The sequence below is a fragment of the Elephas maximus genome, chromosome 8 (genome assembly GCF_024166365.1).
Source record: "Elephas maximus indicus isolate mEleMax1 chromosome 8, mEleMax1 primary haplotype, whole genome shotgun sequence".
NCBI lineage: Eukaryota > Metazoa > Chordata > Mammalia > Proboscidea > Elephantidae > Elephas > Elephas maximus.
The window spans coordinates 133,863,426-133,880,378 of record NC_064826.1 but is presented as its reverse complement, the minus strand read 5'-3'; the positions used below and the strand labels follow the sequence as shown (position 1 = coordinate 133,880,378).

Sequence of the window (16,953 nt, the reverse complement as noted above, 5' to 3'; positions counted from 1 at the left end):
TGTGTTGTTGGATTCTATTGGCTAGAATTTTGTTGAGGATTTTTGCATCTATGTTTCTTTTTTTGTAATGTCTTTACCTGGTTTTGGTATCAGGGAGATGGTAGCTTCATAGAATGAGTTGGGTAGTATTCCGTCTTTTTCTATGCTTTGAAATACCTTCAGTAGTAATGGTGTTAAGTCTTCTCTGAAGGTTTGGTAGAACTCTGCAGTGAAGCCGTCTGGGTCAGGACTTTTTTTGTTGGAAGTTTTTTGATTACCGTTTCAATCTCTTTTTTTGTTATGGGTCTATTTAGTTGTTCTACTTCTGAATGTGTTAGTTTAGGTAGGTAGTATTTTTCCAAGAATTTATGCATTTCTTCTAGGTTTTCAAATTTGTTCGAGTACAGTTTTACGTAGTAATCTGAGATGGTTCTTTTAATTTCATTTGGCTCTGTTGTGATGTGATCCTTCTCGTTTCTTATTTGGGTTATTTGTTTCCTTTCCTGTATTTCTTTAGTCAGTCTAGCCAATGGTGTATCAATTTTGTTAATTTTTTCAAAGAACCAGCTTTTGGCTTTGTTAATTCTTTCAATTGTTTTTCTGTTCTCTAATTCATTGAGTTCAGCTCTAATTTTTATTATTTGTTTTCTTCTGGTGCCTGATGGACTCTTTTGTTGCTCACTTTCTATTTGTTCAAGTTGTCGGGACAGTTGTCTGATTTTGGCTCTTTCTTCTTTTTGTATGTGTGCATTTATCGATATAAATTGGCCTCTGAGCACTGCTTTTGCTGTGTCCCAGAGGTTTTGATAGGAAGTATTTTCATTCTCGTTGCTTTCTAAGGATTTCCTTATTCCCTCCTTAATGTCTTCTATAACCCAGTCTTTTTTCAGGAGGGTATTGTTCATTTTCCAAGTATTTGATTTCTTTTCCCTAGTTTTTCTGTTATTGATTTCTAGCTTCATTGCCTTGTGGTCTGAGAAGATGCTTTGTAATATTTCGATGTTTTGGATTCTGCAAAGATTTGTTTTATGACCTAATATGTGGTCTATTCTAGAGAATGTTCCATGCGCACTAGAAAAAAAAAGTATACTTTGCAGCAGTTGGGTGGAGAGTTCTGTAGAAGTCAATGAGGTCAAGTTGGTTGATTGTTGTAAGTAGGTCTTCCGTGTCTCTGTTGAGCTTCTTGCTGGGTGTCCTGTCCTTCTCCAAAAGTGGTGTGTTGAAGTCTCCTACTATAATTGTGGAGGTGTCTATCTCACTTTTCAATTCTGTTAAAATTTGATTTATGTATCTTGCAGCCCTGTCATTGGGTGCATAAATATTTAATATGGTTATGTCTTCCTGATCAATTGTCCCTTTTATCATTATATAGTGTCCTTCTTTATCCTTTGTGGCGGATTTAAGTCTAAAGTCTGTTTTGTCAGAAATTAATATTGCTACTCCTCTTCTTTTTTGCTTGTTATTTGGTTGATATATTTTTTTCCATTCTTTGAGTTTTAGTTTGTTTGTGTCCCTAAGTCTAAGGTGTGTCTCTTGTAGACAGCGTATAGATGGATCGTGTTTCTTTATGCAGTCCGTGACTCTCTGTCTCTTTATTGGTGCATTTAGTCCATTTACATTCAGCGTAATTATAGATAAATAAGTTTTTAGTGCTGACATTTTGATGCGTTTTCATGTGTGTTGTTGGCCATTTCATTTTTCCACATGCTTTTTTATGCTGAGACGTTTTTCTTGGTAGCTTGTGAGATCCTCATTTTCATAATGTTTAACTTTATGTTTGTTGAGTCGTTACGTTTTTCTTGGCTTTTTTCTTGAGTTATGAAATTGATATTCCTTTTTGTGGTTACCTTATTATTTACCCCTATTTCTCTAAGTAAAAACCTAACTTGTATCGTTCTATATCGCCTTGTATCACTCTCCATCTGGCAGTTCAATGCCTCCTATATTTAGTCCCTCTTTTTTATTATTGTGATTGTTTATTAATTTCCATGATTTCCTGTTATGTGAATTATTTTGTTTATTTATTTATTTTTAGAATTAATCTTAATTTGTTTGTTTTTGTGCTTTCCCTATTTGAGTTGCGTTGATATCAGGACGGTCTGTTTTATGACCTTGTGTTGTGCTGGTACCTGATATTATTGGTCATCAGGCCAAACAATCTCCTTTAGCGTTTCTTGCAGTCTTGGTTTAGTTTTTGCAAATTCTCTAAACTTGTGTTTATCTGTAAATATCTTAATTTCTCCTTCATATTTCAGAGAGCGTTTTGCTGGATATATGATCCTTGGCTGGCAGTTTTTCTCCTTCAGTGTTCTGTATATGTCGTCCCATTCCCTTCTTGCCTGCATGGTTCCTGCTGAGTAGTCTGAACTTATTCTTATTGATTCTCCCTTGAAGGAAACCTTTCTTTTCTCCCTGGCTGCTTTTAAAATTTTCTGTTTATCTTTGGTTTTGGCGAGTTTGATGATAATATGTCTTGGTGTTTTTCTTTTTGGATCAGTCTTAAATGGGGTTCGATGAGCATCTTGGATAGATAGCCTTTCATCTTTCATGATGTCAGGGAAGTTTTGTGTCAGGAGTTCTTCAACTATTTTCTCTGTGTTTTCTCTCCCCCCTCCCTGTTCTGGGACTCCAATCACCCGCAAGTTATCCTTCTTGATAGAGTCCCACATGATTCTTAGGGTTTCTTCATTTTTTTTAATTCTTTTATCTGATTTTTTTTCGGCTATGTTGGTGTTGATTCCCTGGTCCTCCAGAAGTCCCAGTCTACATTCTCATTGCTCGAGTCTGCTCCTCTGACTTTCTATTGTGTTGTCTAATTCTCTAATTTTATTGTTAGCCTTTTGGATTTCTACATGCTGTCTCTCTATGGATTCTTGCAACTTATTAATTTTTCCACTATGTTCTTGAATAATCTTTTTGAGTTCTTCAACAGTTTTATCAGTGTGTTCCTTGGCTTTTTCTGCATTTATCCTAATTTCATTTGTGATATCTTTAAGCATTCTGTAAATTAGTTTTTTATATTCTGTATCTGAGAATTCCAGGATTGTATCTTCATTTGGGAAAGATTTTGATTCTTTTGTTTGGGGGGTTGGAGAAGCTGTCATGGTCTGCTTCTTTATGTGGTTTGATATGGACTGCTGTCTCCGAGCCATCACTGGGAAACTAGATATTCCAGGTAATCAGCTAAAAAAAAATGCAGTCAGATCCCTATCTGAATTCTCCCTCTGGCTCAGGGTATTCGGATGTTAATGGAGCCGCCTGGGGAGGGTGGGGGAGGGATCAGAGAGCTAGGAGTGTAGCACCACAGAATATAGAGCTGATCCCCGCGTTCACGCTCCGTCCCCGTCCGCCAAAATCCTGGCGGGACAGCTCCCCGGCTGGGACGCTACTCTCCCCGCTCTGAGACCTGTCACTTCCTCCCGGGGACTTCTCCCTCCATTGCGTCGCACCGCTCGCGCGAAATGGGTGGGCGTCTCCCACAGTAACGGGTGGGCCCACCCCCGGGGTCTATTCAGGGGAATATAATTGTACCCCGCGCTCACACCCCACCCGCGCGCGCCCAAATCCCAGCGGGACGGCTCCCCGGCTGGGATGCTGGTCTCCCCACTCCGAGACCAGTCACTTCCTCCCGGGGACTTCTCCCTCCGGTGCACCGCATCGCTCGCACGAACAGGGTGGGCGTCACCCGCATGACCAGGTGGGCCTGCCCCCTGGGTCAATTCAGGGGAATATAACTGATCCCTGTGCTCACACCCCGCCCGCTTTAGCCAAAATCCCAGCGGGACGGCTCCCCGGCTGGGACGCTGTTCTCCCCGCTCCAAGACCAGTCACTTCCTCCCGGGGACTTCTCCCTCCGGTGCGCCGCGCCGCACGCGTGAATTTGGGGGGCGTCCCCCGCACGAACGTGTGGGCCCCGCCCTGGGGTCGCTTTAGGGAAATACAGCTGATCCCCCCGCTTGCGCCACGCCTGCTTCCCGCCAAACTCCCGGCGGGACGGCTCCCCGGCTGGGACGCTGTTCTCCCTGCTCCAAGATCAGTCACTGCCTCCCGGGTGCTTCTCCCACCGACTGCGCCGCTACGCCACCTGTGCCAACCAGCTAGACTTCCTCCCGGGATGGGTTCGGGGGGGTAGGGCTGGGCCCCTTGTCTGTGCCGTCTGCCGCCCTGGGCTCTGCCCCAGATCGGGCTCCGAAGGTCACCTGCCTGGTACGCTGGCTCCTAGTTCTGAAAACGGTCGCTGTCTGCCCGTATTTGTTCGTTTTCCGTCTCTAAGTCTGTGTTTGTTGTTCAAAGTTCGTAGATTGTTATGTATGTGATCGATTCACTTGTTTTTCCGAGTCTTTGTTGCAAGAGGGATCCGCGGTAGCGTCCACCTAGTCCGCCGTCTTGGCCACCTCCCTCCTTGTTATCCTATTTTTATAGAAGATTAGGTCCCATAGTTTTCTCCTAGGAATTTTATGATTTTAGGTTTGATGTTCAGGTCTTTGAACCAATTTGACTTATTTTTTTGTGTGTGGTGTTTGTTTCCGTTTTCTGTAGGCGGATATCTAGTTTTGCCAGCACCGTTTGTTAAAGAGACTGTCTCTGCCCCACTGGATGAACTTTGACCGCTTGTAGAAGATCAGTTGCCCATAGATGTTTAGGTTGAATTCTGAGTTCTCAGTTCTGTTCCACTGGTCTGTGCCTGTTGTTGAACCATTTCCAGGCTGTTTTGATTACAGTGGCCATCTAGTATGTTTTGATATCAGGGAGTGTAAGGCCTCCTGCTTTGTCCTTTTTCTTCAGTATTGCTTTGGCTATTTGGGGTTTCTTTATTTTCCATATGAGGTTGGTCATTAGTTTTTCCATTTCAGTAAAGAATGTTGTTGGGATTTGAATCGGGATTGCATTGAATCTGTAGATCACTTTAGTTAGTATTGACATTTTCACTACATTAAGCCTTCCTACCCATGAGCATGGGATGTGTTTCCATTTTTGTAGGTCTTTTATAGTCTCTCGTAGCAGCGTTTTCTAATTCTCATTGTATAAGTCCTTTATGCCCCTGGTTAGGCTAATCCCTAGGTATTTTATTGATTTGGGGGCTGTTGTAAATGGTATTGTTTTCTTGATTTCTTTTTTGGAGTAGCCTTTGTTATCATAGAGGAACCCAACTGGTTTTTGTATATTGATGTTTTATCCTGTAGCATTGCTAAATTCTTCTATTAGTTCCAGCAGTTTTGTTGTGGAATCTTTAGAGTTTTCTATATTTAGGATCATGTCATCTGCAGATAGTGATAGTTTTACTTCTTCTTTTCTAATTTGGATACCTTTTATTTCTCTTTGTTGTCTTATTGCTCTGGCTAGGACTTCCACTACAATGGTGAATAAGAGTGGTGATAATGGGCATCTTTGTCTCATTCCCATTCTCAGAGAGAAGGTCCTTAGCCTTTCTCTGCTGAGTATGATGTTGGCTGTTGGTTTTTCTTATATGCCCTTAATTATGTTGAGGATTTCCCTTCTGTTCCTATTTTGCTGAGAGTTTTTATCAGGAAAGGGTGTTGAATTTTATTGAATCCCTTTTCTGCATTGATTGACATGAGCATGTGGTTCTTTTCCTTTGTTTTATTTAGGTGGTGTATTGCATTGGTGGAAACCCTGGTGGCGTAGTGGATAAGAGCTACAGCTGCTAGCTAAAAGGTCAGCAGTTCAAATCCACCAAGCACTCCTTGGAAACCCTCTGGGGCAGTTCTACTCTGTCCTTTTAGGGTCTCTATTTTTTTTTTTTTAATGAGTCAGAATCGACACTGATTGATTTTCTGATGTTGAACCACCCTTGTAATCCTAGTATGAATCCCACTTGATCATGGTGTACGATTTTTTTTGTATGTTGCTCCAGTCTACTGGCTAGAGTTTTGCTGAAACATTTTGCATCTGTGTTTATAAGGGATATTGGTCTGTAGTTTCCTTTTCTTTTTTTTTTTTTTTTTTTGTGATGTCTTTACCTGGTATCAGGGTTATGTTGGCTTCCTAGAAGGAGTCCGGTAGTATTCCTTCTTCTTCTATGTTTTTGAAGATTGTATAGAATTGGTGTCAACTCTTCTCTGAATGTTTGATAGAATTCTGCAGTGTAGCCATCTGGGTTTTTTTGTTGGTAGTTTTTCCATGACATCATCAGTCTCTTCGTTTTTGATGGGTCTGTTTAAATTTTCTATCTCTGTGATAACTTGGGTAGGTGGTGTGTTTCTAGGAATTTGTCCATTTACTCTAGGTTTTCAAATATGTTGGAGTGTATCTGATGGATTGGTTATGTCACCAATTTCATTTCTTAATTTGTCTCTTCTGGATTTTTTCTTTTGTCAGTCTAGCTAGTGGTTTGTCTATTTAATCCTTTCAAAGAACCAACTTCTCATTTTGTTCATTCTTTGAGTTGTTTTTCCATTTTCTCATTCATTTACTTCTGCTCTGATTTTTATAATTATTATTATTTTCTGGTTTCTTTTGCCTTCTTTTGCTCTTCCTTTTCTCTTTGTTCAAGTTGTCAGTTTAAGTTAGTGATTTTGGATCTCTCTTCTTTTTTAATGTAGGCATTTACTGCTATAAATTTCACTCTGAGTACTACTTTTGCTGTGTCCCAGAGGTTTTGATATGTTGTGTTTTCATTTTAGTTTGATCCTAGGAATTTTTAAGTTTCAGTTTAGATTTCTTATATGACCCCATAATTTTTCAGTAGTGTATTATTTAGCTTCCATGCAATTATTTTTCCCCCTTATTTATCCTGTTGTTTTCTAGTTTCATACTGTTATGGTCCGAGAAGATACTTTGCATGATTTCAGTCTTTTCAAACTTGTTGAGACTTGTTTTGTGCCCTGGCATATTACTTATTCTAGAAAATGATCTGTGTGCACTGAAGAATGTGTATTGTTCTGATATTGGTTGGAGTGTTCTATGTATGTCCATTAGGACCAGTTGGCTTAAGGTTTTATTTAAGTTCTTAATGTCTTTAGTAATTTTTTTATAGTTGTTCCATCTATAATTGAAAGTGTTGTGTTACAGTCCCCTGCTATTATTGTGGAGTTGTCAATTTCCCCTTTCGTAATAGTCAGAATTTGTTTCATATATTATGGTACATTGCTGGTAGGTACATATATATTTATGATCGTTATGTCTTCTTGTTTAATTGACACCTTTATTATTATGTAATGTCGTTTTATCTCTTGTAACAGATTTTTTTTCTTCTTTTGGTGTCTGTGGGCATCTTTTGCTGTTCTCTGTTTAGGGTCGCTATGAGTCGGAATTGATTCAACAGCAACGGGTTTGGTTTATTCAATTTGTGTAGCTAATGTTTTGATTTTGTCCTTCTCTTTTTTTTTTATTTTTATTATTGTACTTTAGATGAAGGTTTACAGAACAAACTAGCTTTTCATTAAATAGTATATATACTGTTTTATGACAGTGGTTACCAACCCCACAACATGTCAACATTTTCCCTTCTCAGCCTAGGTTTCCTATCACCAGCTTTCCTGTCCTCTCCTGCCTTCTAGTCCTTGCCCCTGAGCTGGTATGCCCATTAATCTCGTTTTGTTTTATGGGCCCATCTAATCTTTGGTTGAAAGGTATGCCTTAGGAGTGACTTAATTACTGAACTAAAATGGTGTCCGAGGGCCATACTCTTAGGGTTCTTCCAGCCTCTGTCAGGCCAGTAAGTCTTGTCTTTTTTGTAAGTTAGAATTTTGTTCTACATTTTTATCTAGCTCTGTCTGGGACCCTCTATTGCGATCCCTGGTGGTGGTGGCTGGGCAGCATCTAGTTGTAGTGTACTCATTCTGGTGGACGCCATGGTAGTTGTTGTGTATTAGTCCTTTGGAATAGTCTTTCCCTTGTGTCTTTAGTTTTCTTTATTGTCCCTTGCTCCCATAGGTTGAGACTAGTGGGAGTATCTTAGATGGCTGCTCACAGGCTTTTAAGACCCCAGACGCTACTACTCACCAAAGTAGAAGGTAGAACATTTTATTTATTTATGTTACGCCATTTGAGCCAGATGTTCCTGAGATCATGTCCCCATAGCCATCAGCCCAGCAATTTGGTTCCTCAGGGAGTTTGAATATGTTTGTGGAGCTTCCATGACCTTGCCTTGGACAAGTTGTGCTGGCTTCCCCAGTATTGTATACTGTCTTACCCTTCACCAAAGTTACCACTTATCTATTGTCTATTTATTGTTTTTCCATCCCTACCTCTCCCATCCCTTATAACCATCAAAGATTGTTTATTTTTGTGTGTAAACCTTTTCATGAGATTTTGTAGTAATGGTCTCATACAATATTTGTCCTTCTGTGATTGACCTATTTCACTCAGCATAATGCTCTCCAGATGCATCCATGTTGTGAGATGCTTCGCAAATTCATCATTGTTCCTTATCCTTGTGTAGTATTCCATTGTGTGTATGTACCACAGTTTGTGTGTTCATCTGTTGATGGGTATCTAGGTTGTTTCCATCTTTTTGCTATTGTGAACAATGCTGCAGTGAACAGGGGTGTGCATATGTCTTTTTGTGTGCCAGCTCTTATTTCTCTGGGATATATTTCTAGGAGTAGGATTGCTGGGTCATATGATATTTCTATTTCTAGCTTTCTGAGGAAGTGCCATATCATTTTCCAAAATGGTTTTACCATTTTACGTTCCCACCAGCAGTGCATAAGAGTTCCAGTCTCACCACAGCCTCTCCAACATTTGTTATTTTCTGTTTTTTTGATTTGTGCTAGTAATGCCAGGGTGAGATGGTATCTCACTGTGGTTTTGAATTGCATTTCTCTAATGGCTACTGATTGCAAGCATTTCCTCATGTGTCTGTTAGCCACTTGAATGTCTTCTTTGGTGCAGTGTCTGTTCATATCTTTTGCCCATTTTTTAATTGGATTATTTGTCTTTTTGTTGTAGAGGTGTTGGCTTTTTCTATAGATTTTAGAGATTAGGAATCCCTGGTGGCGTAGTGGTTAAGAGCTACAGCTCCTACCCAAATGGCCGGCAGTTCAGATCCACCAGGCACTCCTTGGAAACTCTGTGAGGCAGTTCTACTGTGTCCTATAGGGTCACTATGAGTCGGGATCAACTCGACGGCAACAGGTTTCGTTTTTGGAAACCCTGGTGGTGTAGTGGTTAAGTGCTACAGCTGCTAACCAAAAGGTCAGCAGTTCAAATCCCCCAGGCCCTCCTTGGAGACTCTATGGGGCAGCTCTACTCTGACCTGTAGGGCCACTATGAGTCGTAATCGACCCGATGGCAACGGGTTTGGTTTTTTTAGAGAGTAGACCTTTGTCAGATTTGTCATAGCCAAGTTTTTTTTCCTAGTCTGTAGGTTTTCTTTTTACTCTTCTGTTGAAGTCCGTTGATGATCATAAAGTGTTTAATTTTTAGAAGAGCAAAGAACCCAGTTATCTAGCTTATCTTTTGGAGTTTATATGTTGTTACTTATGATTTGTATCCTGTTAATGCCGTGTTTTAAGGCTTCTAGCGTTGATCCTATTTTCTTCTTCTATAATCTTTAGAGTTTTTGGTTTTATATTTAGGTCTTTGATCCATTTTGAATTAGTTTTTGTCTTGTAGAAGATTTTGATTTAAAGTCTATTTTATCTGTGTTACGAATTGAATTGTGTCCCCTCAAAATGTGTATAGACTTGGCTAGGCTATGATTGCCAATATTGTGTGTTTGTCCAATTTTTGTGATCTGATGTGATTATCCTATGTGTTGTAAATCTAACGTCTGTAATGTTAATGAGGCTGGATTAGAGGCAGTTATGTTAACAAGGCAGGACTCAAATCTATAGGATTAGGTTGTATCTTGAGTCAATCTCTTTTGAGATGTAAAAGAAGCCAGCAGAGAGAAATGGTACCTCATGCCACCAAGAAAGAAGTGCTGGGAGTGTGTCCTTTGGACCCAGGGTCCTTGTGCTGACAAGCTTTTAGACCAGGGGGAGATTGAAGACAAGGACCTTTCCCCAGAGCCGAGAGAGAGAGAGAGCTGGTGCCCTGAATTTGGACTTCTAGATTCCTAGACTGTGAGAGAATAAATTCCTGTTTGTTAAAGCCATCCACTTGTGGTATTTCTGTTATAGCAGCACTAGATAACTGAGATGATTTTATATCAGTATGGCCATCCTTACTCCTTTGTTTACTGATTGAAATGCATATTTTTCTCCGGGTCTTTTTTATTTTGGTCTGTTTGTGTCCCTGGGTCTAAGGTGGGTTTCTTGTAGACAGCAAATGGATTGATCATGTTTTTGTTTTTTTAATCCATTCTGCCACTCTTTGTCTTTTGCATGAGGCTTTTAGACCATTTACATTTAAGGTTATTTTGAAAACGAATTGTCTGCCTCACTGATTTTGTTACTTGTTTTTTGAGTGTTTCATATCTTGTTTATTATACGGATATTTCTGTTTTTGTTTAGATTTGAGTGCTTTCTTGTGATGAGCCTTTTTGTTAACTTGCTTCTTTTCTCCTGAGTTTCTCTTTCTTAGTGATTTCTTAGTGGTTACCACATATGGTACATTACTTGACTTACAATTACTACAGTGTCTAGCATACAAATAACTGTTAACATATAACCGTTACATATTAAATCTACCCCTGATATGCCCCTCCCTCCCTCATTTCTGTTGGTGTGTCTCCATTAACATCAATATATAACCTATATTTTGGTTGGTTTAGTTTGTATTTCTTACTGTTCTTTCCCTTCTGTTTGGAGTACTTTCTTGAGTAATACTTGCAGAGCTGGTCTGGTAGTGGCAAATTCCCAGAGTTTTAGTTTGTTTGGGAATGTCTTGATTAACCCCCTCATTTTTGAGTGACGACTTTGCTGGGTAAAGTATTCTTGGTTGGCAGTTCTTTTTTGCTTCAGTATTTTATACATGTCGTTCCATTGTCTTCTGGCCTCTAGAGTTTGTGGAGAGAAATCCATACTGATTTTTATGAAAGAACCTTGGTATTTTTAAATTTTAAATTGTTTTTTTCTTTGGCTGCTTTCAAAATTCTTTCCTCTTTGCCTTTCAATGATTTTATTGTCAGAGTTGATTTTTTGTGTGTCTCTTCTGATTGAGGTTTGTGTAGCTTCCTGTATTTGCAGGCTTGTTTCTCTGCTCATGTCTGGGAAATTCTCCTGATTATCTCTTGGAAAATTGTTTCTATGCCTTTATCGTTGTGGTGCTCTGGGATTCCAGTATTTCTATTGTTAGACTTCTTAATCTAATCCCACATTTCTTTTTGGGTTTTGTCTTAGTTATCTAGTGCTGCTATAACAGAAATACCAAAGAGAAATTTATTTTCTCAGAGTCTAGTAGGCTACAAGTCCAAATTCAGGGCAGGGAAGGCTCTCTCTTTCGGCTCTGGAGGAAGGTCCTTGTTCTCAATCTTCCCCTGGTCGAAGAGCCTCTCGGGAGCAGGGTGCATTCTGCTTCTGGTGCTGCTTTCTTGGTGTTATGAGGTCCCCAACTCTCTGCTTGCTTCCCTTTCCTTTTGTTTCTTAAGAGATAAAAGGTGTTGCAGACCACACTCCAGGGAAATTCCCTTTACCTTGGATCAGGGAGATGACCTGAGTCAGAGTGGTGTTAGAATCCCACCCTAATCCTCTTTAGCGTAAAATTACAATCACAAAATGGAAGACACCATACTGGGAAGCATGGCCTAACTAAGTTGACACATATTTTTGAGTGACTCAATTCAATCTATGACAGGTTTGTTATCTCTTCTTTGTTCTTTTCTCTTGTTTCCCTTGAGACTTGATAAGTTCAGATGTTTTTTCCTCTAATTCTGATATTCTGCTTGTTCTATTCTCTTGTCGATGTTTCTTTTCTATTTCTAATTCAGGTGTTCCAGTAGTTCTTTCTCACCTCTCCCCCTCCCTTTTTTTTTTTTTTGGTATGTTTTCAAATTCCTTGTTGAATCTCTCATTTTGTTCTTCCATTTGTTTCTCAAACCCCCTTAGTTTGTTTTCTGGGTGTTCTTTACTTTCTTTAAACATATTTCGCACCATAGTCTGAAAAGTATCAATTCTTTGTATTATTCTGGCTTCCATAGGAGAGATTCCCTCTTCATGTTTTGCTTTTTGAGTGCTTCTTCTTTTTTGCTTTTGTGATTTTATTATGTTTTGTTGAACTTGAGCCATTTTGTTACCCTTTCTTGAAATTTTTTATTCTGTTTATTGTGGGAAATTTTCCTGTTTGGGTGCCCTGCTGGGGGAGCATCAGATTTTCCGGTACCAGTGGAAAAGCTGGGACCCTCCTGTACAGCTACTGTACAGGAGGAAGATGTGGCAGATGGCTCCCTCCAAGATTCACAGGCCTAGGAACTCCAGGAGGCCTGATGCCTCAGCCCTGCAGGTTCCCTGTTAGGTAAAATCTGAGACAGCAAGATTGGTATCTTCTCTTGTGAACCACTAGATGGCACCCCTACCCGAGGAGTTGATGTAACAGATCTGTTTGCTTGGTCTGTAGGATTCAATATGCATGTGAGGGAGGGGAAGGTTTGCTGGATGCCTCAGGCAGTGTGTGCTGCAGAGATGGACTTTACTGTGGTGAGGGTGAGTGGTTTTTTTCGTCTTTCCCTCACTGGAGCCCCTGTATTGGCACACTCACTATATCCAGGGTGTCTTGCTGGGGGCAGCCTCCTGCTTGCCTGTCAGTCTGGACCTTTTGCCTCACCCTGTTGCCCCTACAGCTCTTCTGTGACCTAGTGCCTCTTCATTCCAGGCCTCAGCGAAGTTCAGCAGTACTCTCATGCAGTGTTAAGAAATTCCTTCACCCTCTACTGCTTGTGCAGCCTGTGAATTCTCACCACCAATTTGTGCCACCTTAAAAGAAAATCCAGCTAGAGTTAAGCTCCCTTTCTGTGTTCCTTGCCTGGCATGTTCCCCAGTCCCATCCCAAAATCTCTGCAATGAGCTCTAGCTTCTGATATTAGTGGGTATGATCTCTCAGTTTCTGTGCTGATTCCGTTCCTCCCTTTCCCCTCTTCTGGAGTTCTGAGATCTCAGTCTGTGTTTTTATTTATTGTTCAGCGAGTTAGTTTCTGAGGGAATAGGTGGAAGTGTCCATTCACTTCATCATCCTGCCCCACCTCTCTGTGCTTGTGATGAGAATACTTACTGTCCATTATGTCACTTAGTATCCCTACGTAAAGTTCTTCATGAGAAATTTTTTGTGAAATTTGAAAAAACCAAAACCAGACCTAGTGCCATCGAGTCGATTCCGACTCATAGCGATCCTATAGGACATGGTAGAACTGCCCCATAGAGTTTCCAAGGAGTGCCTGGTGGGTTCGAACTGCCGACCTTTTGGTTAGCAGCCATAGCTCTTAACCACTACGCCATCAGGGTTTCCTGTGGAATTTAGTACCATAAAAACGTTTTCTGCCTGTGAAAATGCTTTTCGTTTCTAAAAATGAGAACCCATTCTGTTTTTGCTTTTGCCCTTGTCCTTTGATTTTATGTTTTATTAAACTTGTCTATATGTTCTTTTTGGAGAGAGCATGAATCAGTAATGGAAAATATAAAGTGGTGAACTTTATTTGTGCTTGCTGGTTACCACATGGCTAGACGAAGGTTCAAGAAGCACGTGTGGGCTAGGAGCATAGGATTGCAGGGTTAGTGTGAACTTGAGCACAGAACCCTCTGCTGCTGCTTTGCAGGAGGGCAGGAGTCCTCCAGACATGTCAAGCAATGGTTTCCTGGCCTTTCTCTGCCTGTGGCTCTCTGGCTGTCTTGCCAGGGACCACAACCATAGCTGCCACAACCCCCTAGTTCTAAACTTTTGGCCTAACTGCTTAAAGATGATGAATTCTGGAGGATTGATTGATTATTTATTCATTCATACATTTATCCTCACTTTTCCATCATGGCGGTCTCTTTAGTGACAGAGGATAATGAAGAAGATGATGGTGACCCCAGAGAAGAACTTGGAGGCTTATTTCGTGTCAGCCAGCCTGACAGAGAGTGTAAGCACAAGGCCGACTCTTTGGATTGCTCTAAATTTCATGTGGAAGCACCCCACAATTGGGATTTAAAGGAGGTAAGGCTGAATAGTATGTTTTGACTTATGAGAGAATTAAATTGTTCTAGAAGAGAATTATCAGATTTCAGTATTACTTGTCTCTTAGTGGCTTCTTGTTTTTGTGAGATAAGACTTTTTCTCAGATATTGGAGTGGATATTTCATGTATCCTAATAAAAACCAAAACCAAACCAAACCCAGTGCCTTCGAGTTGATTCCGACTCATAGCAACCCTATAGGACAGAGTAGAACTGCCCCATAGAGTTTCCAAGGAGCGCCTGGCGGATTCAAACTGCCGACCATTTGGTTAGCAGCCGTAGCACTTAACCACTATGCCATCAGGGTTTCCTGTATCCTAATGTGTGGGTTTAATCAGTCAGATCATGTGCGTGTATTATGGAGAAAAGGAAAATGTTTGTGTTTACTGTGTGCAGTAGTGTTAATCTTTATTTGGAAGCATTCCATGTAAGTTTTTATACATTTGAAATATTTTATGTTTTAAAATTAGGACATACCTAATATTTGTGAGTAACATTTATAGTTCTACTGTTTGTGAGCAAACAGAAATCCATGACACTGGTAAATTTTCTTCCCCCCAGCTTACCATCCCCTAGTTATACTGGGATTAATTTAGTTCTCCCATTAATCCCATTTTAGACCTTTTGCCCCTCTGCTTTCTGTTCTGGAGTTTTCTTCTGATCTTCCCAAGGCTGGCTTTTTGTCATTCAGAGTTTAGCTTAAATGTCACTCCTAGGAGAGGCCCAGTCACTATCATATTACCTATTTTCAATCACTGGGTAACACTTGTAGCCCTGGTGGCGCAGCAGTTAAGCATTTGGCAGCTAACCAAAAGGTTAGCAGTTCGAATCCACCAGGTGCTTCTTGGAAACCCTATGGGGCAGTTCTACTCTGTCCTGTAGGATCATTATGAATCGGAATCAACTCAATGGCAATGGGTTTGGGGTTTTTTTTTGTTTGTTTGTTTTGGGTAACATTTATATACTTTATAAGATTTTACTTAATCATTTTGTACGGTAAAATTTAATACAGATAGAGAAAACCATGTAAAAACAATTGTTTAACTTAGTGAATTAGAAGATGAATACCGCTGTAACTACCACTCAGGACAGTGAATAAAACTGTACTGCCACGACTCCCTTCATGTGTAAGTAACTACTATACAGACTCTTCTGGTGATCATTTCTGACTTTTCTTCATAAATTTATCTATCAGGTGTGCATCTCTAAACACCATAGCTTAATTTTACCCAATTTTTATTTTTGGTTTATTTATTTATTTATTTTGATATGCTGTTAATCTACAATCTTCACCTTCCCCAATCTTTTTATATTTTGTTTGTTTAAGGACCAAATATTTGATATGTAGAGTTTCTCATATTCTGGATTTTGTGGATTGTATCCTCATGTGCAGTTTATCATGCTCCTTTCTCTTCTGTATTTTCTATAAATTGGCTCAGAGTAATATCAATGGGACTTTCTGTGATATTGGAAATGTACTGTATCTAAGCTGTCCAGTGTGGCATCTGTGGCTAGTCAGCACTTCAAATGTAGCAAATGAGACAGAAGAACTCAATTTTTAATTTTTTAAGAGTTTTATTTTATTAAAATTTAAGTAGTCACATGGTTTGGGCTATTGCATTGGACAAAACATCTATACGTTTGATCGGACTTAGGTTGGATTTTTCGTATTTTGGCGAGACTGCTTCATAGGTAGCGGAGTCTTTCATAAAGAAGACACAAAGTCTAGTTGTCTCTTTTTGTGATATTTGCAGTCGTTGATGTACAATGCCTAGATCTATTAATTTAGTAAGTATGTAAAATGATGGTATTCTATTCAGCTTGTCAGTTTCTATAAAGAAACCAGCTGGGAATCTGATAGGGATTGGGTTGAATCTGTAGATCGGTTTGGAGACTGTCACCACGTTAACAAAATTAAGTCTTCTAATCCATGAACATGGGCTGTTTCTCTGTTGTTTAAGTCTTCTTTCTTTCAACAGTATTTTCAATATTGTTTTAAACAGTGTTTTCAGAGTGAGCTTTTAGAGTATAAGTTTTATACTCCTTTGTTAATATTTTTTGCTAAGTATCTTTTTCTTTTTGATGCTAGTGAGGAAATTGTTTTCTTAATTTCATTTTTGAATTATTTTTATTGTTACTGTATAGAAATGCAATTCATTCGTATAGTAAAACTTAAAAAGCTGGACCCTTTGTGAGGCAGAAATCTGTCAGAGAAGGAAAACTCAAATATCACTAAAACAAGTGATAGAAAAGTGGTCAGACTGTACCCAGTTAAAGGCAGAAAACTTGTGAGACCTGGAAAAACAAGGCAGTCCCATTGAGTTCTGGCTCTCACAGGTTTCACTGTATATGCTGAACTTGTTTATTAGTTCCAGTAGTTTTTTTAGTGGACTCCTTACAATTTTCTATATATAAAATCATTTCATGTGTGAATAAAGAGTTTTCCTTTGCAATCTGGATGCCATTTATTTAATTTTTCTTGTCTAGATGTCCTATTTAAAACATCTAGTACAGCGTTAAATGAAAGTGGTGAGAGTGGACATCCTTTCTTGCTCCTTATCTGAGGAGCAAATCATCTAGTTTTTCACCATTATATATGATGATAGCTGTGGGTTTTTTAAATAAATGCCTCTTATCAGGTTGAGGAAATTTCCTTTGATTCCTATTTTATTGATTGGTTTTATCATGAAAGGGTCTTGTTTTTTTATTTTATAAGTAGATTGTTAAGCTTCATGAAAGCAAGGAGTGTCTTGGAACAGCTTGCCATTCAGTGTGTGCTCTTGGCATAAAGTAGATGTTTAGTAAATATTTAGTGAGTGATTGTAGGCAGGAAGAAACAAACAAATGACACCCTTGCATCTGTTGTAATTATGGTAACTCTAAGGCTACTGTTTGAGTGCAGCTGTGTGTGAAAAACATGA

At 39.6% G+C, this 16,953-nt stretch overlaps 1 protein-coding gene across 4 annotated transcripts in view; it reads left to right on the top strand.

Annotated features, from left to right (window-relative positions):
- Positions 1-16,953, top strand: part of BMS1 (BMS1 ribosome biogenesis factor) — a 105,876-nt gene that overhangs the window by 29,001 nt on the left and 59,922 nt on the right. For all 4 annotated transcript variants that reach the window (XM_049894667.1, XM_049894664.1, XM_049894666.1 and 1 more), the window contains exon 12: positions 13,856-14,013. In XM_049894667.1, the coding sequence (XP_049750624.1) occupies positions 13,856-14,013 (158 nt within the window). The remainder of the gene's footprint in view (positions 1-13,855; positions 14,014-16,953) is intronic.